The sequence below is a fragment of the Tursiops truncatus genome, chromosome 10 (assembly GCF_011762595.2).
Source record: "Tursiops truncatus isolate mTurTru1 chromosome 10, mTurTru1.mat.Y, whole genome shotgun sequence".
Classification (NCBI taxonomy): Eukaryota; Metazoa; Chordata; class Mammalia; order Artiodactyla; family Delphinidae; genus Tursiops; species Tursiops truncatus.
Genome location: NC_047043.1, coordinates 64,465,493 through 64,491,398, shown reverse-complemented (window position 1 = coordinate 64,491,398; position 25,906 = coordinate 64,465,493). Strand labels below are relative to the sequence as shown.

General features: G+C 58.7%; 4 protein-coding genes across 14 annotated transcripts in view; 1 reads left to right on the top strand and 3 right to left on the bottom strand.

Moving 5' to 3' along the window:
- RNF123 (ring finger protein 123) overlaps positions 1–2,022 on the bottom strand; it is a 31,089-nt gene extending 29,067 nt beyond the window's left edge. The window contains exon 1 of one of the 2 annotated variants that reach the window (XM_033864970.1): positions 1,882–2,022. The gene's annotated coding sequence lies outside the window, so the exon portion shown is untranslated. Of the gene's footprint in view, positions 1–257; positions 355–1,881 lie in introns of those variants that run through there. The other variant, XM_033864971.2, reaches the window with a different exon arrangement.
- MST1 (macrophage stimulating 1) lies at positions 75–12,481 on the top strand. 5 transcript variants are annotated; one of them, XM_073811128.1, is made up of 18 exons: positions 721–923; positions 1,593–1,740; positions 1,820–1,932; positions 2,016–2,130; positions 2,211–2,347; positions 2,428–2,548; positions 2,699–2,817; positions 2,992–3,160; positions 3,342–3,472; positions 3,563–3,665; positions 3,814–3,950; positions 4,043–4,078; positions 4,169–4,289; positions 4,463–4,540; positions 4,681–4,827; positions 4,908–5,014; positions 5,116–5,255; positions 12,348–12,481. In XM_073811128.1, the coding sequence occupies exons 1-18, from the start codon at positions 830–832 to the stop codon at positions 12,375–12,377; spliced, it is 2,046 nt and encodes a 681-aa protein (XP_073667229.1). In that variant the 5' UTR covers positions 721–829; the 3' UTR covers positions 12,378–12,481. The 5 variants fall into 5 exon arrangements, with proteins under 5 accessions (XP_019787238.2, XP_033720870.1, XP_073667229.1 ...); XM_004314807.4 differs by lacking the exon at positions 12,348–12,481 and adding an exon at positions 5,359–5,593 and having other exon boundaries at positions 790–923; XM_033864979.2 differs by lacking the exons at positions 4,043–4,078; positions 12,348–12,481 and adding an exon at positions 5,359–5,593 and having other exon boundaries at positions 715–923.
- APEH (acylaminoacyl-peptide hydrolase) lies at positions 6,009–14,988 on the bottom strand. 6 transcript variants are annotated; one of them, XM_033864977.2, is made up of 22 exons: positions 14,870–14,988; positions 14,662–14,794; positions 14,072–14,198; positions 13,602–13,695; positions 13,427–13,502; positions 13,174–13,337; positions 12,870–13,007; positions 12,682–12,773; positions 12,559–12,599; positions 12,353–12,474; positions 11,834–11,894; positions 10,428–10,525; positions 9,728–9,779; positions 8,801–8,889; positions 8,227–8,365; positions 7,651–7,734; positions 7,486–7,566; positions 7,057–7,145; positions 6,773–6,963; positions 6,562–6,664; positions 6,371–6,477; positions 6,009–6,280 (listed from the first exon to the last, which is right to left on the bottom strand). In XM_033864977.2, exons 1-22 carry the CDS (start codon positions 14,879–14,881, stop codon positions 6,175–6,177), a joined length of 2,199 nt encoding a protein of 732 aa, XP_033720868.1. In that variant the 5' UTR covers positions 14,882–14,988; the 3' UTR covers positions 6,009–6,174. The 6 variants fall into 6 exon arrangements, with proteins under 6 accessions (XP_033720868.1, XP_073667224.1, XP_073667225.1 ...); XM_073811123.1 differs by having other exon boundaries at positions 14,662–14,885; XM_073811124.1 differs by lacking the exon at positions 7,651–7,734 and having other exon boundaries at positions 14,662–14,885.
- A 2,977-nt stretch (positions 14,989–17,965) lies between these two features.
- BSN (bassoon presynaptic cytomatrix protein) overlaps positions 17,966–25,906 on the bottom strand; it is a 42,654-nt gene continuing 34,713 nt past the window's right edge. The window contains exons 7-11 of the mRNA XM_073787811.1: positions 24,964–25,775; positions 24,737–24,836; positions 24,052–24,183; positions 23,740–23,794; positions 17,966–23,375 (exon numbers count right to left, since the gene is read on the bottom strand). Coding sequence (XP_073643912.1) covers positions 23,754–23,794; positions 24,052–24,183; positions 24,737–24,836; positions 24,964–25,775 — 1,085 coding nt within the window. The 3' untranslated portion in view covers positions 17,966–23,375; positions 23,740–23,753. The remainder of the gene's footprint in view (positions 23,376–23,739; positions 23,795–24,051; positions 24,184–24,736; positions 24,837–24,963; positions 25,776–25,906) is intronic.

The window sequence follows — 25,906 nt, the reverse complement described above, 5'->3', positions numbered from 1 at the left end:
GGGCGGGCTCCCTCCGCGGCCTACAGCTGGGACGTTCCCGGCCCCCGCCTCGCCCCACTGCCCCACTGCCCAGACGCCTCCGACCCCCGCCTACGCAGGAGGAGCTCCTGGCCCAGCCATGTCGTAACGCTGTGTCCTGGGAGAGACCTTGGCCACCTATCTCAACTCCTACCCGTACTTGGAGGTCCGGCCCACAGGTCCCCTAGGACGTCTGAAAGGCCGTGCCTCCCAGGGTCCCTGCCACCTGTCACCCTCACCTCCATTCAGGCCAGAAGGGTGGCCTCGCTCATCTTCCCTGGGATGGCATCTCTGGCGGGGCGAGGGGAGCTTCTCTGGGCTCTGCTGACAGGGGCGTGGACAGACCTGCCTCCAGCTGGGGCCGATAAGACAGCAAAAGGGGCAGGCTCCTTGAGGCTGGGGCAGGGAATATTCTCCACTTTACAGGGGAAAGCTGAAGCTCAGAAAAGTTTAATATCACCACCTTCGGGCTGGAACCTAGGCCTCTGGCAGCAACCATGTCCACACTGCCCTTCCCTTCAAAGCAGCCTAGGGTGCGGGGAGGGAGAGGGGGTGGGGCTAAGGGAGGGGGGCAGTGGGGCCCTCAAGTGTCCCCACTGAACCTTTCCAACACTGCCCACTACATAGGGAGGCCTCTCGGGGGGCTAAATGTGCCAGAGTGAGGACACTTGTACCTCACCTATAGGGCCTAAGGCCTGGCACCACCCCCATTCCTGCCACTGGGTCACAGGTCAGGCCCCAGCAAGTCTACAGTGGGGGTGTGGAGACAGAGCCACCCAATCCCGTAGGGACAGGTTTCACAACTTCCCGGATGGGGCTGTGGTGGGTCACAGTGCAGCCTCCAGCCAGGAGGATGGGGTGGCTCCCACTCCTGCTGCTTCTGACGGGGTTCTTAGGGGCCCCTGGTGAGTGCCCTTCCCCTCAGCCCTGATCCCCATCTGCGTTCAGAAAGGGGTTGGCCCCAGGCCCATCCGGCTCTTTGAGCCAGGAACTTACTTTCCTATTGGGCATGGAGCAGCGAGTGACCTTGGCTTCTTTCACAGAGCTGGGCAGCCCCAGGAACACATAAACACATTGCCTATTCAGGCCTGCGTTAAAAAGTCTGCTGTAGCATTGAGGCAGTATTAGGGCCACACAGACGCAGGCACACGTGCAGGCAATTACCCCTTATGAGCCAGATCTAATTCTCTAATTTAGCATATGCCCTTATGCTAGTGAGAGCCTAGACTTGGAGTCAGAATGCTTGGGTTGGGCCTCTGCATGGTTAATAAGATACCTCTGAGCCTTCTCAGTCTCATCTGAGAAATTAGATGGGATAAGCTCCATGGGGCAAGCACCATCACCCACTGCTCTCAGAGTATATGTTTTACAGCTGAGCCTAGTGCCTTGCCCACTAAACAGGTGCACTAGTGATAACTATCATGCCTGGGCCTGCTTCTCCCACCCAGTACAGGGGTCTGACCCTTGAATGGGCTGACAGGGTCCACTCCAGAGGCCTTGTAGTTTGATCCCCTGAATGAATAAAGTGTGCACGTGCTGATATACATGTGCTGACACGCATGCCCACCCTGCAGGGCAGCGCTCGCCCTTGAATGACTTCCAGGTGCTCTGGGGTACGGAGCTGCAACACCTGCTACACACAGTGGGGCCCAGGCCTTGGCAAGAAGATGTGGCAAATGCTGAGGAATGTGCAGGGCTTTGTGGGCCCCTACTGGACTGCAGGTGAGTGGCCAAAGGACCTAGATAACACTGGAGGTAGGGGAACCTGGGCACTGAGTTACCCTGTGGCTCCTCCTCCCAGGGCCTTCCACTACAATGTGAGCAGCCATGGTTGCCAGTTGCTGCCATGGACCCAGCACTCACCTCATACACGGCTGCAGCGTTCCAGGCGCTGTGATCTCTTCCAAAAGAAAAGTGAGTGGCTGCAGAGAAGGGCGGGCTGGGGAGAGGGCTGCTGGGGTCTCAGGCCTTGTTGATCCTGGGTCTTTTGCTCCCAGTGTATGTTCGGACTTGCATCATGGACAATGGGGTCGAGTACCGGGGCACCGTGGCCATCACCATGGGTGGCCTACCCTGCCAGCGCTGGAGCCACAGGTTCCCCAATGACCACAAGTGAGACAGACTGCAGCTCCCCTCTGTCCCTGCCGGCCTGGCGCCTGCCCCCAGTACGCACTGTATTGCTACTCTCACAGGTACACACCCACACTTCGAAATGGCTTGGACGACAACTTCTGCCGCAACCCGGATAGGGACCCCAGAGGTCCCTGGTGCTACACAACAGACCCTGCCGTGCGCTTCCAGAGCTGCGGCATTAAGTCTTGCCGGGAGGGTAAGCAGCTCCGGGTCAAGCCTGGGGCGGGAGGAGCATGCCCACGCCCGTCCACGAACCCATCGGCCCTGTGTCTCCAGCCGCTTGCCTTTGGTGCAATGGCGAGGACTACCGCGGCTCAGTGGACCGCACGGAGTCAGGACGCGAGTGTCAGCGCTGGGACCTGCAGCACCCGCACCCTCACCCCTTCGAGCCCCGCAAGTACGCGTGGGCGGGCTCGGCAGGAGGAGGGCGGGCAAGGGGAGGGCCCAGCACTCCAGAGGCGGGGCGATGTAAGGCAGCACATAGTTGGTTGGGGCCAGACAGGGCCTGAGTCCCAGGCTCTTGTTCACGCCCGGCTACCGCCTCTAGGTTCCTGGACAAAAGTCTGGACGACAACTATTGCCGGAATCCGGACGGCTCGGAGCGGCCCTGGTGCTATACCGCGGACCCGCAGATGAAGCGAGAGTTCTGCGACCTCCCCCGCTGCGGTAGAGCGTGAGGGCGGGGCCTGGGAGGGCACCTGGGACACGTGGGGGCGTGGCCTGGCTGGGACTAGAGGAGGGGCTGGGCGTGACCCGGTGGTGGCCCAACAACAGTGGGGCTCCGCCCCAGCCCCAGTCTCACCTCCCACTCGGGCTCCGACCGGCCTCGATCCATCCAAGGGTCCGAGGCACAGCCGCGCCGGGAGGCCACGACGCTCAATTGCTTCCGCGGGAAAGGCGAGGGCTACCGGGGCACGGTCAACACCACCGCTGCGGGCGTGCCCTGCCAGCGTTGGGACGCGCAGCATCCGCATCAGCATCGCTTTGCGCCGGAAAAGTATGCGTGCAAGTGAGTTGGCTGGCCGCCGCTGGGAGCCTGCTACTCCTGCGGGTGGGACCTGAGGGGGGCCCCGGGCGGGGCTTGAAAGGAGGCGGGGCTTGGGGAGGAGCTGGAGGCTGGGCTCCCGCCCAGGCGGGCTGGCCAGCCCATGACCTGGGACCCACCCGGGCTGAGCTGCGTGCTTGCTCAGGGACCTTCGGGAGAACTTCTGTCGGAACCCCGACGGATCGGAGGCGCCCTGGTGCTTCACATCGCGGCCTGGCATGCGCGTGGCCTTCTGCTACCAGATCCGGCGCTGCACCGACGACGTGCGGCCCGAGGGTAAGGCCTGAGCTGGGGCTGGACGCACGGGGCCGGAGGGCTGGGGCGAGAACCGGCTGACGGTCGCCCCCGTCCGTCCGCCCGCCGCAGACTGCTACCATGGCGCGGGGGAACTGTACCGCGGCTCAGTCAGCAAGACCCGAAAGGGCGTCCGGTGTCAGCGCTGGTCCGCGGGGACGCCGCACAAGCCGCAGTAAGTCCGCCAGCGCGCCTGGTGCCTCCCAGACCGAGGCCACAGGCCCCGCCCGGGACTAACCCTAGGGCGGCATGCCTCGGCTCTGCAACTGGAGGCTTGCGAGGGCTTGGGATTACCCTTTGATTTTGCTCCCCCTCCCGCCTAGGTTCACCCCCACCTCCGCCCCACACGCACCACTGGAAGAGAACTTCTGCAGGAACCCAGACGGGGATAGTCACGGGCCCTGGTGCTACACCACAGATCCGGAGACTACGTTCGACTACTGTGCACTGCGGCGCTGCGGTGAGCACGGGCGACACAGCCCCGGGGCCCCGCCCCTAGCCTCCACCGCCAAAGGCTGGCTCCCTTAACGCGGTTGAACTTGGGTCTTTCAGATGATGACCAACCGCCGTCCATCCTGGAGCCCCCAGGTACGGACTTGGGCCAGTTATGCGTCGTGGTCCCTTTACCCCCCATCTCCATCCAGTCCGGGGTTTCAAACAGCACATTCTATCCCCCAGACCAGGTGCTGTTTGAGAAGTGTGGCAAGAGAGTGACCCGCCTGGACCCATGGCGCTCCAAGCTGCGTGTGGTGGGCGGCCAGCCTGGGAACTCACCCTGGACAGTCAGCTTGCGCAACCGGTGAGGCACAACTGCCTGCCTGATTCTCCAAGACAGGGGCTGATGCTACATCCTTGTGCTTGTGCCCGTAGGGGGGCGGGAACCTGCCCCAGCCTCACAGATCCTAGCCAAGACATGGCAGGTCCAGCCTGTGTCTGTGTCTCAGGACCGTTTCCTAACCTGCACTCCTCCAGGCAGGGCCAGCACTTCTGCGGAGGCTCCCTAGTGAAGGAGCAGTGGGTTCTGACTGCCCGGCAGTGCTTCTCCTCTTGGTGAGCCTTCCTTGGGTTTGGGGACTCCCAACCCCATGCCTTCCTCTCCCCCTTAGCCACCTTCCCTAGGCAAGCCAATGGGTGAGTGTTGGGCAGCAGACTATTGAGTCTCGACTGATGTAGCAGAGCTTCTCTCTCAGCCATGGGCCTCTCACTGGCTATGAGGTGTGGCTAGGCACCCTGTTCCAGGACCCACAGCCCGGGCAGCCAGGCCTGCAGCGCATCTCAATGGCCAAGATGGTCTGCGGGCCCTCTGGCTCCCAGCTTGTTCTGCTCAAGCTGGAGAGGTGTGTGACAAGTCAAGAGGGTGTGAGGTGGGGCTGGGCCTTGTGGCCTCAGACCCTGAATGCCGTCATTCTTGCTGAAGACCTGCGACCCTGAACCAGCGTGTGGCCCTGATCTGCCTGCCCCCTGAGTGGTATGTGGTGCCTCCAGGCACCAAGTGTGAGATCGCAGGCTGGGGCGAGACCAAAGGTAAGAGTACACTGCAGGGGCATGGACTGTTCCAGGCCAAGAGGCCCAGCCTTGTGTACTACCCACAGACCCTATCCTTCTTCCCATTCTCTTCACTGTAGGTACAGGGGACAACACGGTCCTGAACATAGCCTCCCTCAATGTCATCTCCAACCGGGAATGTAACATCAAGCACCGAGGTCGCGTACGCGAGAGTGAGATGTGCACTGAAGGACTGTTGGCCCCTGCTGGAGCCTGTGAGGTCAGTGGCAGGGCCCCTGGCAAGCTGAAAATGTACTGCTTCACCCCGAAGGGGGCTAGTGTCTACCATGGTCCAGGCCCTCACCAGTTCTTGCACCTACCAGGGTGACTACGGGGGCCCACTTGCCTGCTTTACTCACGACTGCTGGGTCCTGGAGGGAATTATAATCCCCAACCGAGTGTGCGCACGGCCCCGCTGGCCATCCATCTTCATGCGTGTCTCTGTGTTTGTGGACTGGATTCACAAGGTCATGAGGCTGGGCTAGTCCCAGCCTCAATCCTGTGGGCCTTGGGGAGGACGAAGCTTTCTGTCAGACATAAAGCCACCTTTCCTCTTTATGCCTGTGCAGGGTGCTTCTTAGCCTTTACTTCTAGGGAATGAATTGGCAACTCCTCATTAGGGCCTGAGTGGCAGAGTCCAACACAACTTGGGCTGGGCGATCTGACCCTAGTCCTACCTTAGCCTGTGGGTGCTGTGAAGGGCAGGGCCTCACTAGTCCCCTAAATAAACTGTTGGGAGGAGAAGGGTGGTGTAGGGCAGTTTCTAACAGAAGGGGCTGCAGTAGAGGGAGCTAGCCTGGTGGAGTCCTACTTGGCCAGGACAGGCAGCAGCTGAGCCTCTCGCTGTCCCCTCCCCTCTCACGCTGGAAGTAGTTGCCGTCCTTATGGCTACCATACCCAGGGCCTATGGTCTCTGAACCCCAAGGGTGGGGCTGGGGTTAGGGGTGGCTTGGTACAAAGTACCAGCAGGAACTAGACTCTGTGTCCTCATTTATTATGAGTATATAGCCCACATTCCTCGGCTCACCCATCCATGAAGTCCAGAGCCCAGGAAGCCTCTTGCCGCTCTGCCAGACCCTGGGGCTCTCCAAGAGCCAAGTGTGGCATATGTCACCCAGCTCATACAGAGTGGTAGGGCTTCAGTTGCCCAAGTGCGTGCACAGCCAGAGCGCAGCATTCATGAAGCTGTCTGATTCCACCTCCACCTCTGATAGTGCATGGGTGCTTTTGGGATAGAGCAGGAGCCTGTAAGGGTTGGGCAGCAATGTTTGAGGATTGAGGATCCTTCCCTGCTCACCTGCCCACCAGCTGCCAGGGCTGTCTTGCTGTACTCACCGAACGGGCACGTTTCGGGCCTTGAGGGCACGGTAATACTCCATGCCCTGCTTGAAGGGCACACGCCGGTCCTCCTGGCCCAGCATCAGTAACACTGGTGTCTTCACCTAGGTATGTGGGGAGTGGAGGTGAGCAGGGCCCGGGGCCCTGGACAGATTGGTGGTGCACTGGGCAGGGGGAGGGCTGCGTACCTGAGGGGTGTACTTGATGGGCGACTTGTGCAGCATCTCACCCCACATGTTGAGGTCTGGCAGGCAGTTGCTGCTGTAGGGGAAGCCAGCCTCCACCACGCACCTACAAGACACTGAGATGATGCAGGCCCAGGAGCTCTGGGGCCTGCCGGAGCTCCATGAGGGTACGTAGTGAGGGGGGAGAAGGGCGGGGACCTCTGGGCACACCCACCAGTCAGGGATGTCAGTGGAGCCCATCATGGAGGCAATGTTGATCACAGGGTTCCGCACCACGCAGGCACCGTAGGTCTCCGGGTACTGACCAATCAGGTGGCAGGACAGGAAGCCACCATGGGAACCACCCATAAGGGCCACACGGCCTGCATCAAAGTGTTCCTCCTGGAGCACCTGCTCTACTGCAAACTACAGGGTGGGCAGATCATGCTGCAGCCAGCTGCCTGCCCAGCTGAATGGAGCCACACCCCCAGCCCGTCCAGAAGCCCCAGCCCCTGCTACCTGGACGTCCTTCACATCCTGGTGGCCCACATTGCCGGGGAGGGAGAGGATGCTGTCCTGGCCAAAGCCCGTGGAGCCACGATAATTCACTGGAGGCCAGGGAGGGACCAGACAGGGTGGTCAAGTGACCTTCCCAGCGCCCTTTCACCTATATGTGAAGTAGGCCTTGAGGCTAGCTGCACCAGACTCAAGGGGAAGGGGCCAAGAGATTTGAGACTGCCCAGTGACCACACACCCTTTCCGTGGCAGTTGCAAGTTACTTCATGTTATCACCATGCCATGGAGCCAGAGACTGGCCAGGGCAGTTTCTGATAGTGATTACCAGAGGCCTGGAGACTAGGGTGGTACCCGCAGTGCTTGTACAGACCAGGCCCACACCATACCACCACCCCACAGCTCTACCAGAGGTGCAGCACCCTGCTCCCTCACCTAGTAGTACTGCAAAGCCCATCTTGCAAAGCATGGCTGGGAGCAGCATCCAGGCAGTGACAAAGGATGAATGGGGTCCCCCTGCAGATAGGGAACAGAGAGAAGGTGAAAGAGCTAGCTAGGAGGGATTGTGGAAGGGCAGGGACCCTTAGGCCAGTTGCCTACCGTGGGGCATGACCACCATGGGCACCTGGGTCTTATCTGGAGGGTCGCTGGGCTGCAGAAGGATTGCTTCAAAGTCAAGGCCAGCTGCAGGGGAAAAGCAGCAATCAGCAGAGCCAGGTCTACTGCCGAGGGGCTTCCCCAGCCAAGGCCTCAGCTGTAGCTGCAGGTCTGCAGCTGACCTCTGAAACAAGAGACCTGGCCAAGGTAGCCCACACTGTGACACATGGACCCCAGGACGCTCATGCTCCTTCTGCCCTAGTCAGGGAGTCCCAGTCTCTGCAAGGACAACATTCTGGAGGAGGTGTGGTCACAGAGGCCTCACACAGGCCTGTCTTCTTTGGGCTCCGTTATCCCACTGCAGACGATCTGGCCTGGTGATGCCCAGCTCTGATACCCAGAGTAGGTGCTCAGATGCCTGGACACTACTCCCCATGACCGTCCACAAGAGGAAAAAAAATACCTCTTAGAGGTAATCTCAAAAAATCCCAAAATGTGAGACAGGAGACGGGAAAGGTGACCACAGACACTGTGCTGGGGAACTTGGAGAAGGTGCCCCTCTGCCCCTGCCCAGCTCACCATACTGCACATGCTCTTGCTCTGGGGGTGGCTGTAGTACCCGGATGCTCCAGGAGATTTCAGGAATGGGCTCGGCCTCCTCCAGGGACACCCATGATACCGCCTGCTCCTTCCCCTCAGGAGGCAGGAACCCAACTTTCTGCCAAAGGGAAAGAGTGTGTCACAGGTGGCCTGGCTGCCTCCCTGCCTTTCCACCAGTGTGCGAGTGGGCAGCTCTCATTATACTGGGCCATCTGCCCACCTCCAGAGGGCCCAGCATGGACTCCTGTCATGAGCTGGTATATACACAGGTACTCACACAACCACACATATGTACCCCTCCCTCCTCAGCTTCTAGGCTGTTATGCTAGAGGACTGAGCACTTTCCCAGGCACCCTGTTCTGAACAGAGCAAACCTTAACCCAGTAGTTTCTCCCCATAGTGCCAGACCCTCGTGGACTATACTGGGCTGGGTCCACACCTTGGCCTCTCACATGCTGACCAGCCACAGTCAGACTCGGGCCAGTTCCCTGACCTGGGGAACTCTGCCTGCACCGAATCCCTGCCTCCTGGCCTGGGGCCCACCAACACTCACCAGGCATGGGGGTCGGCTGGGCGTGGAGAACTGTGCCACCATGAGGTCCCGGTCAATCGTGAGCAGCTTCCAGCTTCCACCTGACCCCCCTGGACAAGGCAGATGCCACCACTATTCCCACCCAGTCCCTGCAGAGCCAGAGTCCCAGGCTGGAGGCTTTATAGTGAGGTGCCCCTTATTCCCTGGGAAGCAAAGGGATGCCCACAGAGGGACTGTCACAGACAACCGCGCACAGCTCTGGGTGAGCCGCCTTCTCAGTCCATTCATCCAGCAGGCGCTGGTTGTCCCCTGGGACTGCCAGATCTGGGGACACACCAGACCACATGGCACAACCACCCACCCCCTGATGACTGCCGTCTGCAGGGGTGGCAGCTAGGCCCAGAAGGCTGGGGGGGAGGTGCTAATTCTAGGCAGTGGGGTCCAAGGAGATTCAGATTCTTAAGCAGATACTATACAATGAGATGCAGTTTGGGAACAATCCTTTGGTAGCTTTGTGGAGGAGTGAGTACAGCCAGGGCAGGTGGAGGACTCAAAAACACTTTAGGTGCAGAATCATCAGGCCTGGGTAAGAGGAAGATCAGGGAGCCAACCCAGGGCTTCTGCGCCCTGGGTTGGCAGAGGTGCCTCTGCCTGAGGTTTGGGGAGAGGGAAGGATGACTCTGGCAGATCTTGGCAAGAGAGAATTTTGTGGGTTTGAGAAGTAGGGTGGGGGCCGTGCTGAGGCAATGCCAGGACACAGGGAGCAGAGCAGAGCCAGGAGGCAGTCTGCTGGCTGGGTAAGGGTCCTGCATAGGCAGGGTCCTCGCAAGACTGTCAGTAAAGGCTGTGGGACAGTCAGTGGTGCAGAGTGGCCGAGAGTGCTGCCCCACATGCTTGAGCTCCAGTCCCTCCCCTGGCCTGGCTGGCCCACTCGCCAGCCCTGCTCACCAGCCGTCAGAGAGGTCACACTGCCCATCTGGGTGTCCACAGCAAACAGGTCCTGAAGCAGAGAGGAGGCCATGTGTGGTACCACATCCAACAGCCCTATGGGTCCTGCCCCCACCTCCTCTCTACCCTCTTGGGGACCCTTGGGCCAAGGCCAGAGCTGTGAGTGAGTATGGTGATAGCTACTCAGTGCAGTAGGGAGTGGCCTGAGGGCCTGGGTTCAAATCCCAGTTCCATCACAACTTGCTAAGTGACCCTGGGCAAGATAAGGAATGCCTTTGAGCCCCTTAGAGCTACCCTGAGGACCAAACGATATCTAACCCCAAAGGAGTCTGGCACACTGTGGTGTCCCCACACAGTCCCTGGGAGAAGGCTGCTGTCCCATCTCCATCAGCTCCCCGTATGGTGTTCAGGGGCCCGCCCCAGTGGCAGCCCCCTTGCCCACCACATGGCAATGCTGAGGGTGGGGGCTTTGCATCTCTGCCTCAGGAGAAAGGGCCAAGGGCTCTGTTGTGGGGTACCAGGGCAGCCAGCCCCCCTCAAAGAAAAATGAGTCCAGGACAGGGGCAGGCAGGGCCTTAAGGGGCCAGGGAGACCTGTGAGCTGGGCGGTCCACCTGGCAGTGTGTGTGTGCTATGTCCCAGGCCCACAGCTCCTGGGGGTTGGTTGAGGGCTGCCTCTCAACACAGTCAGGGCTCCTCACCTGCCGGCTGCGCTGAGCTGAGTCAAAAACCACTCTCTGGCTGTCAGCTGACCAGCATCCCGGAGGCAGAAGGCTGCAGTAGATCCCAGAGAAGTTCTCTGCAAAGGCAGAGAGCTGGGGGCCACGTCCAAGAGTGGAGGGGTGTGTGTGTGTCCAGACTACGGGTGTGCGTGCGTGCGTGCGTGTGCGTGCGTGCGTGTGTGTGTATGAGCGTGCGTGTCCAGACTATGAGTGTGTGTGTGTGTGTGTGTGTGTGTATGTGCGTGCGTGCGTGCGTGTGTGTGTGTGTGTGTGTGTGTGCAGACTATGAGACAGCCCGGGTCGCTGGGGAATTCACCTGGGGCCCCAGAACTGTGACAGAACAAAGCCACATACATGGGGGTACCCTAGGCAATGAGGAACTGCTTGAAGAGGGGGCTGAGGGGCAGAGGCCTCTGAGGGCCCAAGAGAGGCGGAGCTGAAGAGCTTCTGATAGAAACTGAATGCACTGGCATTCCTCTGAGCTGCTCTTAAGGGCCGCTAGGAGGCAGCGGATGCTGTAACCAAGACACCTGTCTGTCTCTAACCGTACTTAGCAGAGTACCTGGCACTCGGGCCTGAATAAATCCTACCTTCTAACATCATCACTCATTTACCCCTCACTACAATCCTACAAAGAAGGCAGGAACAACCACCCTCTCCTCCCATAAATAAATGGAAGATCAGGGGGTCAGGATACTGTCCAAGAACACACAGCTAATAAGGGGCAGAGTTCGGATTCAGACCAGGTCCCCACTGCTGCATCCCTGTAACCCAAAGACAGGAAAAGGAGGCCATCCCTTGTCCTTGACTCCTGGAACTGACCAGGCGGCCTAAGAAAACAAGAGACTCACCCCTCACGTCCTTGGGATAGTCTGGGATCCCAAGCAGAGTTGTGAGCACCCGAGACTGTGACTGGAGCTTGTCAGCCAAGAGCCACCCTCCCAGAGACCCTGCTGCCTCAAGGGCTTGGACTAGACAAACGCTGGGGTGGGGGCTGGGAGTGGGAGAATGAGCACCCTTGGGGCAGGACCTGCCAATCTAGTGTACTTTCCGAGACCCCTTGAAGGAGCAGTGGCTTTAAGCAGCCACTGGAAAAACGAGATAAATCTATGGGCTGCGGCACAAGTGAAATAATCTCAAGCCTCAGCCAGCTTGGGCCACTCGGATCTCAGCTTTGGTCCAGCTGACCTTCTATGAGAACCATTCCCTATAGTAATGGCCCCACCCCCTGCAGAGGCTGAACCTGGGGCTGGCCCAGCAGCGGGGAGACTTCAGAAGGAACCCAGGCAGGAAGAGCTGAGGAGGCTGGCCCTGAGCAGGGATAACAGATGGCAGGAAAACAGAACTGCATGTTCCTTGGCACCCACCCAGCCGACACCCCTTACCTCCCAGCTGCCGAGGCACAACGTCCACCACCACGGAGGTGACCCTGGTATACCAGTCATACTGCAACAGAACACAATGGTCAGGCTCACCAGGGGACTGGCAGTGCCCTCAGGGCAGGGAGGGGAGGACCTGAGAGAGGCCTGATGTATCTCCTTTCTGGTGACCTGGAGCAGATGTCTGGAGGGGCCCTTTTACAAGGACTGAGACTCTGTAACTGCCCATTATATCCCAGCCCCTTGCAGAGCCTGGCCACGTGCAGATGAGAAGCAAAGGGAGGAGCATTCTCGTAGACAGAGGATGCTCTCAAGGTGGTGAGTTTTGATTGTGCAGAGCCCCCATGACAGCACTCTCAGCCTCCAGGCCTTGCCTGGAGAGAAGGAAAGGCAGAACTCACACCATCACTGTACCCAGGACAGGAGGTCCACTGAGGAGGCCATGGGGAGATGAAGCTGACCCTTCAGCTCTCATCTGCCATCCCCTCCTCTTGCTGACCTCCCCCCACCCCCACCCCAGCTCACCAGGCACAACTGCCCACACTGCTGATGCGGGACCAGAGATGGGAACCTCAGGTAGACGATGCGACATTGGTCTGGGCTCAGCCGGGGAGAAGAGACAGCCAGAGAGTCATCCGAGAGGAGCTCTGGACCAGACAGAAATGCAAGCATCATGCAGGCTGCCAGGGCCAGTGTGTGTCAGTGAAGCACAGGTAGGTGCCAGCACTTACCACACTTCCCCCCGATGAGGTCTACATAGTACAGGGCTGACCTGGAACCACCAGAGAGACACTCAGCTTCAAGGCCAGTCTGAGCTGCAAGGCCCCCTGCCCTGCCCCTTCGACTGTCCTCACCTTCGATTGGTGCAGAAGCGGATGCCCAGCCGGAAGGGCTCATGCCACCAGCCCACAAACACAACACCTGTGTCTCCAGGGGCCCAGAATGCCTGTAAACAAGACCACAGGGCAGGTGTGAACAAGGGACAGTAGCTCAGGCAGGGGCCCCAGATTTTCGGAGTCATGTAGGCCAAGTCAGCACTAACCTGTCCAGGGGACACACTCTCAGGGACCCCCTCAAGCACAGAGATGTTGCCACTCTCGACATCCAGCACACAGAGTACAGGAGTGCTTTTGGAAACCAAGTTTTCTCCCCAATCTTCGTAAAATAAAAATTGATCCCCCTGAGAACACAAGACACTCATTGCCCAGGCTGTCCTGCAGGAGACGGCCCTGCCCCCTAGAAGCCAGTACCTCCCTGGTTCTGATAGGCACAGTGTGGGCAGAGAGCATAGTGGACCCCAGCACTGCCCTGAGGGGCCTTCATGGACTGGCCATGGCCATGAGCACCTTAATGGCCTGGTCTGGCTTCTTCAGCCTGGCCACCTCGTCATCGCTGCCACTGACGTCCAAGGCTTTGGTCTGAAAGAAGGACTCAGCCTTGGGGCGCTTCTTCTCTGCCACGTATAATAAGTGTGTCTCCGAGTGCGACCAGGACAGGCAGCCAAAGCAGTCTGGGTGCAAGGAAGGCCGATCAGGGGGAGCCCTGGGCTATGGCTGCCCCTCCTGTCCGCCCTGCCTGCTCACCAGCCAGATGCCTCACCATCCTCATAAACCAGCCCATGTTTCTCCAGCGCTGACAGGTTGAAGCTCTTGAGCTTCCGGTTCTTCTCCCAAACCTAAGGACATCTGGGAGTCAGGTTGCCTATCCTCCAACAGAGCCTTATCCGTGGGACTGAGCCCCCAGTTACCCACCACGTGGTCCTATGCAGACTTACCTCCAAAAACTGCTTCTCCTCCCCAGCGCCCGGCCCTCCAGCCTTGCGCAGCACAGCTTTCATGGTGCCTGAAGGAGATTCTCTGCTCAGCAGCCTGAGGAGGATGTAGGGGAGCAGGTCAGTATTACCTCCCACCCAGTGATAACCCATCCTGTCCCCTTATTGGCCACAACCTCTTAGACAAGATTCCTGAGGCTCTGGCCCACAACCGCCCCTGCAGCCCTTCTAGCCCTACCATGGCAGCTGCCTTGCCTCCCTTCCCTGGGGCAGGGACTCTAGTCCCAGCCCAAGTATGGAGCAAGCCTCCAATGCTTGTGACCATGTCACTACTACCTGAGCTCCCAAGGGTCAGGGATCTGGCTCCTGGCTTCCCTTCTGGGCCCTACCCACACCAAGGCACAGGGTGGGCATTCATAAAAGGCTTGCAGATGGCCATGGCCTTGCCTACAAGCTTCCTCCTTCAAACTTACTCGCCCCGGGTCTCCACACTGTTGCCCGCAGGCCCTGCAAACACCACTGAGTCCGCATCATGGAACACCAGGTACTGGCGGCAGAATCGGATGTTCTCCATGCGTTCCAGGTCCCTCTGGGTCCACTCTGCGAGAAGAGGCATGAGGCTGCTCAACTTGACCAGTCCCAGCACAGGCTACCCCCTCCCCTACCCCACCTCTCTCAGTCTATCTCCAGATATTCTGGGGGGCAGGATGGGCAACACTTGGCCACAACTCTCAAGTCTAGGCCTCCAGAGCCTAGGCTGACAACGTCTTGGAGAGAAACGATTACTGCTCCTAGCATCCACCCTAGAATCTTGAGAGCAGGTGTGGGATACGATGACGGGGGTGACCCTTACAAGGCCCACACTCTGCACTCATGGGCACCATCCCATAATACCCCAAATAGGCCGCCCCCCCATACACCTGTGTGCACAGACCTCTTACGGATGCACTGTTCCACACCCACACTCTCCAAGCCCGGCCTTCTCCACACACCCGTGTGCACTGTCAGGCAGCTAGCCCTCCACGCCCCCCTCCTCTCCACCGACTCCCCTCCATACACACACCAGTGTGCACCGTCCGGTAACAACCCCCGTACTGCGTGGTGACCTCCGGGCCCAGGCAGGCGGCGCTCAGCGCGGGCTGGCGGCTAAGGTCCCGGTACAGCGCCGCCGCCTCTTCGGGCTCGTTCAGCAGCACCTGCGCAGGGGACACAGCAGGGTCAGGCCCGGCCCGGGCTGCAAAGACCACGGGAACCGCGGGCCGCTCCCTCACCTGCCGCTCCATGGTGGCTCTGGGCCGCCGGGGTGAGGCGGGGCGTTCAGGCGCCCGGAAGTGAGAGGCCCGGCCAGTCTCCGCCGCGGCCTTGCCGCACAGTGAGAGGGGCGGGACTTTCGACGAATGAGCGAGGACGATTAGACGAGGGGCAGGGCCTCGATGGTAAGGAGGTGGGGCCTGCGAGGAACAAGTTGGAGCTGCGGCCCCAGGAGTCCTGGAGGGGAAGAGCAGGGACCTCGGGGAAAGGAGCAGGCCTTTCGGGGTGGGCTAGGCTGGAGAGAGGCGAGCTCTGTGGGCCAAGGCCCGGCCTATTACTGGGAGGGGAGGGAATGGGGTTTCCGAGGAGAAGGGGTGGCGCTGTCGAAACGGAATAAAGGAGCGGGTCTGTAGGGAGGGGCGAGGTGTGTGAAGAACGACAGGGCCCACGGGAGGAGGGCAGATGAGGCCGGACGGGGGTGGGCCCTAAGCATCCGGGGGCAGGTCCTGAGAGGCTGCGGACCGAGGACTCCGAAGACACGGGGGTGGGGTGGGAGGGCGGGGCTGAGCCCTGCGAGGGTAAAGTCGAGGAAAAGAGAGATGAGGGGCGGGGGCGTGAGAGGCAGGGTGCAAGCCGAAGTCAGCCCCAGCTGGGGTCTTCCGCAGCCCGGAGGCTAACTGTCGGGTCCTTCTGGTCCATTACGGGTCAAGCATTCACCAGACGGTGCCAGGCCCTGCTCTGGAGGGGCCCTCAGGCCGACGAGAAAAGAAGGGCAGAGGTGCGCTCCTGGCAGGGGGCACAGAGCTCGAGCCCTGGAGCTCCGGGGCGTGGGGCAAAGAAGGGCGGGTGCAAAGGTAACAGGGTGTCGCCTGGTCTTATCGGCCACCAGGCCTACCCCAGAAGCTATCTGCCCCTGCAGCCCTCACCCGCCCCGCTCAGTGGCACCTTGCTGGGGATCATGAGCGTGTGGGCCTCTGTCTGCCTTCCCAGGCCTCAGCCCAAGTTCTTGGGTGTAGAGGGCCTGGGGGGTCAGGCTCCACCCAGAACCAGAGAGCTTCCTGTGGAAAGAAAAACCTGGGCAGGCAGGCTCCCTCAGGACAGTGGCACTGGACTGGGCAGGTTACAATGGCAGAAGAAGGCAGGAGAGGCTGGGCAGCGGTCAGGCCAGCAGCAACGGATGTCCCCTCCTCCATATACCCTGAGCCTGGCTGGTCTTCCACACCTCAGGGCCCTGGCTCCCTGCACCCTGCCTTGCCTCTGACTGAGATCCCACTTGACTGGCCTGCAGCTTCTCCTTCCATTGGATTAGTTAACTAAAAACAGTTTCCACTTTCTGAGGCCACTTAACTTGTGAGCATCCAGTGTGTGCAGGACTGGTAAGGCCAGAACTGGGAGCAGAAAGAGTGGCCCCAGCCACCAATCTGGGTGGAAAGTTGGAAACTAGGATGTTCATTACAGCATTGTTTATAACAGGAAAACTGGGAACATGGTGCCTGTCCTTGAGGGCATGTGCAGTAGACTGGCTGTAAACGCATGGTGCAGCTCTCTGGAGGCCGGGCACTGGAGGATGAACATCTAAATACTTGGAATGAATGTGTAGAAGTAAGCAGGAGGCTAGAAAACAGTAAGTACTGTGCCTTCTGGCTTCTGTTTAAAATGAAAAAGAAAAACACAAACAGGAAGGAAAGACATGCATCAAGATACTAACTTTAGGGAAGGCCAGAGGTGAGGCTGATACTCGTTTCATTTATCTGTGTTTTAAAAAATTTCTAGCAACTCTGGGTTACTTTGATAAGGAGGCTCTCCCATCCTGGGGAAGGACTAAGATCTAGCAGCCCCCAAGAGTTTGGGGGTTGGAGTGGACACAGCAAGGCAGACAGGTGTAGGGCTTGTTGGCAACACCAGGAGGCAGCACCTGCTCACCTGCTTCCCCAGGGAACCAGGCCCTAGAAAGCTGTTTGTGCAGCCCCGACACTCAAAGGCTGTGGAGGCACAGTCCCTCAGCAGTCTGCCCAGTGAGCTAACCGCTCCCTCCAGGTCCAAGCATTAAACCTGCCTTGGGGCGCCTTTGTGGAGAGGCCCACTGTCTTTGGACAGATTGGTATAAACTCAGCCCTGGCCTTGCCAGTACTTCTGCAACTTTGCCTTTTCACTCTTTTCCCTTTAACTGTGAAAAGATAGGACTGTCACAGTTTGGGGATTTGTTCCTCTGCCTACGCCTTCCCGTTTCAGAAACCATCCCAGAGACAGTCTGTAGGTTGTTTATATCAAGTCCTTTTATTCTGATACCACAGAATTACCTTGTTACAATACAGGGGGAGGGACACTGAAGTACCACGAGTTCTCACAGAGCACAGGAGGACGGCACACGATTCACAAGGTCATGTGAAGGACTCGGGTCATTCATTGCACTTACAACTGTAAACTTGTTTGTTTGACTTTGTACAGCACTCTTCCCCCCTCAAATAAAGAAGGAGAGAAGGAAAGAAAGGGAGAGAGGAAAGAAGGGAGGCAGGGAAGGAGTGAGGGGGAAGCAAAAACAAGACATGGAAGCTAGCAGAGGAAAGGCATTGGGCGGCCACCACTCTCCAGGGCACTGCACTTAGAGAGAAGGAGCTGATTTGATCCCAGAGGCCAAATGAGGCAGACACACACACACATACACACTCACACACTTGTTCACATGCACACACACACAATATCTCATGACTTCCATGGCTCTCCAGTGCCACCCCAGTGCACATGGCAGCAGGGCTGCTGGTACCCAGGGAGACAGAAGTGATATCTCTGAGGAGTTTCAGTTGGTCAGGCCTGTCCCTCTGACCCTGTCGGAGTCCACAATGACCAGTATTTACAGAATGGGGGGAGGGGGCACGAGGGCAAGGGAGGGGCCAACAGGCCAGGACCTTGTTGTCATGGTAAAGAATCTGCCTGGAAAACTCCCCACAGGCTCCAGAAGACAGGCCATGGTTGCTGCCACTGCTGCCCAGTCATCATGGGCCCTGAGACCACCCTCTCTTCCCAAGGACTAAGTGGATGGTGGGGAAGCGGGGTGTCACTGTGAATGCATTAGGCCCTGAAGTAGACAGAGGCGGCAGTGCCCTTGTTCATGACACTGGGTCGGGGGAGGGTGTAGAGAAGGCCTGGATTGCATCCCAGAGAACCCCTTGCCCATGTGGAAATGTGCTTGGTGCTCCCCACTGCCCAAGGCATCGAATGCTGGTCCCTCAGCCCCTGGCCCCCAGAGCCACAGCTGTATCCACACAAGGGCCAGGACACCTGTGGCCCAGAGGCCTGCTCCAGCCACCTTCACAAGGGGTGATAGGCACAGATGTGTCCTGTGGATACACTGGGGGTTAGGGAGTGGCAGATGTCAGAAATTTCAAACTCAGAAAGCTTGGCCAGAAAGGAGATTTGCTGAAGCGTCAACATTGGAGAGCGTGAAACTAGCTTTGATGGAGGCTGACCTGCTGTCATCTCCCTGCCTGTTCCCTGCTCCTGGTCCCATCCCTTGGCCTTTTATCGGGAGGATCGCTGCATTAGTCCCTCATGTATCCAGCCACTAGGCACATCCCCACAAAGACCTGGCCCTGGGTGGTCAGAGGTGCCAGATGGTGGCCTCCTTCAGCCCTTGCACAGATGGCCTCATACAGCCCAGGCCTGATCTCTGGGATGAGGCAGGTGTCCCGTTGGATGGGTGAAGCCCAAATCCAGAAGGGCAGGGTCTTAGGCCCAACACAAGGGTTGACAGCCTCCTATCTCATCCACAGCTGCCAGAGGTGGGCCAGGATCCCTCTCTGAAGGGGTTTGTAGACCTTATGGGAAAGAATGAGAAATGTGGACCCCTGAGAAATGCATGGTGCAAACCAGAGCACTCTGGAGGAAGGCCAGGCCTGGAGGGGTCGGGCAGCTACCACCTGCCACACTCTTGGCTCAGTCTTAGAGAAGCTGATGAGCAGTGGGATACTTAGGCTTCAGAGATAGGGGCTGGCAGGGAGTTTAGGTCCTGGAGACAGATGCAGAGAGTGTCACAACAGAACCTTCTGTAAGTTTTGTTATTGAGAAGCTTCCCAAGAAACTCAGCTTGAAGCCACTGTCTATGTGAATATGCACTCTGATCAAAGATGACACTGTCAGCTGTCCTCACCACAAATGCCAAAACTCCAGCTCTTCCTGAGCATTCTCTGGCCCCCTGGCCAGATCTCCTGGCTCACAGACCTTTGAGCCTCCCAGCCACAAAGGAGAAGTGCAGTCAGGAGCTGGGCCCTACCCTTGGCCTCTGTCCCTCTGGCTACAGACGCAGCCCAGCTCTGCTCTTCAGCAGTGCCCTGCTGGGAAGGGGCGACCAGATGTCTCTGGCTCAGGGCTGGGATAAGTGGGGGAGTGACTTACAGATGGAAATCCTACAGCAAACCTTCCGAATGTTCACACGCACACATCCTGTGCGGGCTCCCACCACATGTCTCCTCAGAGACATCTTGGTCAGAGAAACCTGCAGAGGGTGTGGGGCCTTGTACTGCCGGGCCCACAGCCTGGCATGCTCAGGCAGCAATTCCGGCGGGTCCTCACTAGCTCGTGCAGAAGTTAGCTAGAAGCACTCCTGAAGGAGAGGTTCTGAGACAAAAAGAACTCCAAGCAAGAGGGTCGAGCATTGAAAATGGATGAAATCGTGCAAAGAAGCTGCGAGCTGTGCATGCTCCACTGCGGGACAGGCGGTGACTCGCCTGGCAGCAGCGAGTCCTGCCACAGGTCGAACATGCCACAGACTGAGAATTTCACACACACAGTGGGAGCAGGGGAGGGGGAAGGGAAGCGAGGGGTTTGATATGAGCATATCTATCCAGTTTCTCAATTGCAGGTTTGCAATTAACTCCTTATACATAACACAGAATTTAATAAATATTAACAGTTGTCTTTGAGGGTTTATATTTCATTGCATAGAACGTTAGAGATGAGACTTGTGGCTGTGCCCAAGGTGAAGGGAGGCCCCTAAGGGAAGGGCCTCAGGGAGGAACATTGCCCAGTCCACCAGGTGGATGGACGGTGCCACACTCCCCAGCACAGGGCCCTGGGCCCTTCCCTTGGCTGGCAGAAGCCCTGGCCCCTCTGCTCTGAGCATGTCCACTGGTGATGGCTTAAGAAGGACTAGAGTTGCACGGTAAACAGAGGCGGGCTGAGGGGCCTCCCTAGACCCCGCCCTGGGGTTGTGCTCTTGGTGGCCTGCTGCCCACTATTGCTTCTAAGTCAATATTCTCCCCATGCTGAGCAGGGGCAGAGCAGAGAGGGAACCAAACCATCAGTCACAAGGTGGTGGTGGAGGGGAGAGGCAAGGAGGTGAGCCGAGAGAGCAAAGAGAGAAAGGGTGGGGGGAGAAATAAAAGAACAATGTTTATGAGGTATACACTTAAATCAAACTGAAATAATTAAGGCTGTTCTTGAAATCAAAAGAAATCCCCAGGTGTACGAACGAGGAGCCGGCTGGTCGAGACAATGGTGGTGCCGCTGGGATGCTCACGATGACTGGGGGTGATGGCTTTGAAGATGGTGGCGGGCGTGCTAGCACGCGGCCACCCACGGGCTGGGAGAAGCCTCAGCCAGCGCCCACGCTGCTTTTCGGTGCTATGGCCTCTTATTTCAGCGATGAGACAGTGTTAGGTCCTAATGTTTGTAAAGTTCTCCCAATCCCACGCTAGCCACATGGAAGTCTGCTCCGGTGTCACCCAGGGGGCAGGGTGAAGGGGGCAGGGCCCTGTGGCCACAGAGGGATCTGGGCCAGCTGGAATGTGAAGGAAACGGAGCCCAGGGCCCCCAGCCCTCAGTCAAAGCCCCTCTCCAAGGCTGTGGAAAAACTTCTGGCATTGCGGAGGGAGGGCAGCGTCCGTCAAAAACAGGCTGCGCGCGCCCAAACTCTGTGTATAACGCATTGGTAGCCTGGCTGGCCAGGCCGCGGAAGGCGGCTGTGGGAAGAGCAGCAAGACTGCCGCGTGACAGGGCCTGAAGAGAGGGTTCCTCCCTCCCAACGACGGCTACGCCTTGAAGGTGGTGCCCTGAGGAGAGCAGGGTCTCTGGAAAGACAATCACAGGTCCCCCTGGGCCAATGGTCCCACTTGACCAACAGATGTTTCACCCCGGCAGCTGCTGTTAGAAAACATCCCGTCCTCAACTGAGGCCCGCCTGCCACGTCCCACCTGGTGTGAGTCTTTGGGCCAAGGTTTGCCAGATTGTAGATGCTTGGAGGAGAAAAGGGGGGAGGGGGAAAGGAAACAGGAAAGACAGAAGAATTTTGTCAAGAACTGTGGACAGCTGCTTCCCGCCCGCACTCCTTCCAGCTGTCTGCCACAAGCTGACGGCCTGGCTCCTCCTCACCCACGGGATCCCACCCCACTGAGGCTGGGGGAGAGGGGTGCTTGGGCAGGTTTGAGGTCATAAAGAGAAGATCAGGAAGAAAGAATCAGGTTGGCCAGGAAGGGCCATTTCTTTAACACAAGTTGCTTTTTGTTTCTTAAGAGTGAGGGAGATGGGATTTTGTTTAAAACAACAAGCCTCTCCCAGCCCACTTTTGAAATTTCCACAGAAGACACCAGGAGATAGACACTCACAGAAGCACTGACCGCTTGGCCCACTCAGCCAAATGCCAGAATTGAGGGTGATTCTTTTAATTACAAAGTTAGTGGTCTCAGTAGCCCACGCACATCATGTGACAGGACACAGAACAAAAGGAACGATGCAAGTGGTTCCTTTCCCTCCCTGGTAACAGTGCCCTACACCCAAGGTGGGTCCTGCCATAGACCTGGTCCATGGGCTGCCCCTCTTTCCCCTCCCTTCAGCACAACTTCTGATTTCATACCTGTTTCAGGGCAACTCAGAGGAAACATCCAGCTGGGTGGGAAAGTGTCAGGGAGCCCGCTGTCGTGGGGTGAAGGCAGGAAGAACACTGAGGTGCTGCACTGTGGCTACTCTAATTAGAATAAGTTCCGGGCTCTTTACTTTCGCCTACAAAGCCCACCCCAGCTGGCTCCTGCCCCCTCTGACGTCACCCCGACCATCTCTCCCCTCCACTGTGGATCTAGCTGTGCTGGCCTTTTGTCTGTCCCTGAGGCCTATCTGTCTCATCGGAGCCTCTGCGGGTGCTGTTCCCTCACTGGGCACATCCCACAGCAGCCTCTTCTCCTCCCTTGAGCCTTACCCATCACTGACCACTTTCTCTAGAGTGGCCCCCTCCATGCCATAACCCTGCGTCCCTGGCTTCAGAACACTTATAACCTTCAGAAATTATCTTTTAATCTCATTTTTTAAAAACTTATTTATTCTCTGCCCCTCTTAACGGGCTGTCAGCTTGAGAGGGCAGGGACTTGGTCTTGTTCCCTGCTGGATCCCCAGAACTCAGAACAGGGCCCAGCACCTACCTAGGGCCTGACAAACATTTATTGAATAAATGAATAAATGGATGGGAAACTGGACCTTTCCAGTTTCCCTGCTAGTCCTCCAGAGATAGGTGGCCCTTTTGGCACTACACCTAGCTCCCTCCCACAAGCAGGCCAGGCCTGGGCAAAGGCCCTTGCTGGCCCCAGCGCTCCCTCGTGATTTGCTTGTTGAGGGCCTGGCCCTGCCAAACACACACCTGCTCACTATGAGAAGCACCCACACCTCCATACTCTTTAACAGTAGAATTCGCAAAGGCGCGGTAGGAAGAGGGTCCCAAGGCTATGGAATGGGAGGAGGTGGTCCCTGGCTGTGCGCAGAGCAGCACCAACAGCCAGCCTACCCTCCCTGCCATCCTGCATGATGTACCGCTTCCTCCTTCCCGCCCAGAGGCAAGGCCAGGTCCAGAGGAGGCTCTAGGCAGAGGCTTCAGATCCTGCTTTGGCCATTGCAGCCCAGAGAGAGCCAGGGCTCCCATCCTGAGGCCCTTCCACTCTCTCCCTGGGCTGACCTGGTCTGGAGCTGAGACTCCTGTCTGGGTGACCTCCCTTTCCGCTCCATCCCTTTCCTGTCTGCCTCTCCACTCATTCTGCTTTTCCACCTTGCAGGTCTTGAACTCAGCCTGTGAAGCCAATTGTATCTTGACGTCACACCAAGGAGTGCTAAGCTCTGCAGGGTTTGAGGACTCCAGCCTCATCTGAATGTCTGGAGCAAAGGTCCCAGCACTAGGCCTCAAGGACGGGGCTTTGGAATCAGTGCCTAGTGTACAGACCCCAAGTTGTGGGGCACGGTTTGCTCTGCCGGGCCCCTTTCCCAAGGTTACTTACCTGACTCACCTCAGCCAGCTCAGTTGTCTCTGCCTCCCAGGTAGCAGCTGGGCCCATCCTAGCTGAAGGAAGCCCACCAGGTCCCTCCTGGCTCACACTTACAGGAACTGGGTCAGTCTGGTCAGCTAGGCCTTGGCCCTTCACTCCCTCCTCTGCCTCACCCAACCCTAGTCCTGATACTCACTGTTATACGCAGAGTCCAGAGCTGCGCCCAGGCCTCTGACTCCAGAGATTTTTCCACAGCAATGATATCATCTCCCTTCATTTCTTCAAGAGCCTGTGGAGCATTTACAGAGGAGGGCTGGGAGGAGCTGTATCCCAGGGGGACCCACCTACAACCTAATGTCAACTCATAGCTTTAGGAACCCTGTTGGGGGCTAAGGGGTGGTAGAAAAGGACAAAGGGATGTTGGCCTTGGCTTCTCTTTGCTGGGGACCTCTACTGTGTTGGCCACATGTTGGGACCTCTGTGCACAGGGTCCCTCTTCCTCTTCCTCCTCCCACTCTCATAGGGGAAGGACACTGCAGCTCTGGCCACATCACCCACTACTGAAGACCACATTCCTCCCAGAAGACCCCGCAGGACTTAAGAGCCCTGACTCGAGCACCAGGAGAGGGTGCGTACAGGCAGCTCATACTCACCCTGCAGGGCATGGTCACCAGAAGGAGGAGAATTTTTTGCCAAAAGCAGACACAGCTGTGACAGAAAAAGGAGAGAGGTGTCAGGAAGTCGGGCTAGGCTCCCTCCTAGTCAAGGCCGTTTGGCACAGTGAAGCCAAGCTCAGCCTAAGGGTCAGGGACTACCCAGAGAACCACTAGGCCGCAGCAGGTGGGCCCTCGGGCTGGCCTGTGCCTGGGTGACTGAGCCCGGAACCAGTCCCCAGACCCGACCTCTGCCAGAGTAGGGCCCTGGAGCAGCCGTCCACCCTGGACCTGGCTGTAGGCAGTGCGTACCTTCCGTCAGCTTGCCGGCCTGCTCTGCTGCCCCACCAGGGAGAATCTTGGAGAGCACACTCTCCCCTTCGGCACCTGGCTGGCCGGCAGGAGCCCCTGGGGTCCCTCCAGGCTTGGCTCCAGCCTTCATGCCTAGGGGTAAAGAAACCACCATCATAAGCTGTGCTTGGCCTGGCTCTTCAACGTCTGAGTGGGAGAGCAGCTAAGAGGGAATCTGACCACGGGTACCCTGTGAGGTGGAGGGTGAGGAGGAGGATAGAGAAATAAAGAGAGGAAGGTAAGAGTGGGAAGAAAAGGGGTGGGAGGAAGCAGCAAAAAGGAGACTGAGGAAGATAAAGAGGGAGAAAGGGAGGAATAGGCAGAGGAAGATGAGAAGGCAGAGGAGAGAAGGGAAGGGGAAGGAAGGAGACAGTAGGAATCCATGGTCCTGGCCCTGTGATCACCAGCACCTTCGAGGCTCCCTGCCCAGAGCTGCCTGGGCCCTAAGGCCCCAGTGCTGGTGATCCCATTGGCTCATTCTAACCCCAGGCTCGTTTCTGCTGGGGAGGCCTGCAGTGCACTGGGCACCTTCTCAGAGAGCAGTGAAGGCATGCAGTGCAGGGGAGCTCAGGGTGCCAGTCAGCACAGGAAGAGGGCAGCCCAGGTACTCTTGGTCATAGCCAAGGGCATCCAAAGGCAGGCTCACCTGCAGGTCCAGGTCCTGGTGGTGGCTGGGCCTGAGGAAGTCTCCCCTGCTGGGGTGCTTTGGCAGTCCCTTTAGAGCCGTTCGCCTGCTCTGCCCGCGGCTGCAACACAGAACCCATAGCTGAGCTACCACGCGTCAACTCTGCCCAGCCTGGAACCAAGGGGCTGTCCAAGCTGCAGTCCCAGCATCCACCCTGGGGAGGATCCACGTACTGGAGCCTTACTTACTGGCCCTGATGGCTGCGGGCCTGTGGCTGTCGAGGGCCCTGGCTGAGGCTTCCCTGCTGGCTGGCTGGCAGCGGGGGCCGGACCCCGAGCAGCTGGCTGGCCCTGCTCCTGCAGGCGGGCCTGCGAAGGGGCCTGCTGCAGAGGCTGTAGCCCGAGACCCTGCTGCTGCTGCTGCTGCTGCTGCTGCTGCTGCTGCTGTGTCTGCGGCTGGCGTGATGCTGTTGCTGAGGGCGTCTGCCTGGATGGAGGAGGCTGTGACTGCTGTGGACCTGGAGCTGCCTGCCGACCTTGCGGCTGCAGCTGGGGTTCTGGCTTTGGCTGCAGTGCAGCGGGCCCTGAGTGGGCCTGCCGGGAGCCCTTCTTGCTCTCAGAGGCATGATGGTACGCTGATGGAACACGGGATGGCTGTGAATATTCACCGGAGCTGGGGTACCCAGGCTGACCCTTCTTCTGCACGGTCGGGGCAGGGCTGGGCTGAGGGTGAGGCCGGGCCTCATGGCGACTCAGGTCTCGAACGTGTGGTTTGGCAGCACGCCGTCCCGGCTCCTCGCCAGTGTGGCGGCCTGAGTGCCGCCCGTGGTCACCATGGTGTCGGTGTTCCTTGGCTGAGGCATGGCGGCCTGGGCCACCCTCATCGTGTGGCCACAGGCCCTCCTCGGGGGGCTCATCGTAGTCGTGGTAGCCGTGCCTGGCAGGGCCTCGCTTCTGGGAGGAGGAGGAGACTGCGTGGCCCCCGTGGTGCCTGAACCGGTCAGAGCGGGCATCCCGGGGCTTATCAAACCAGTCTGTCTCCTCCTGGCCCAGGTGATACGCTTCAGGGACCAAAAACAGAACACCATCAACCCCCGGGCTGGCCGCAGTGGGAGGCCCAGCTGAAGCCATGCAAGGAAAACAGAGGGTGGGCGCCACAGCCACAAGCGTAATGCCAGGCCCCAGCCCCCTC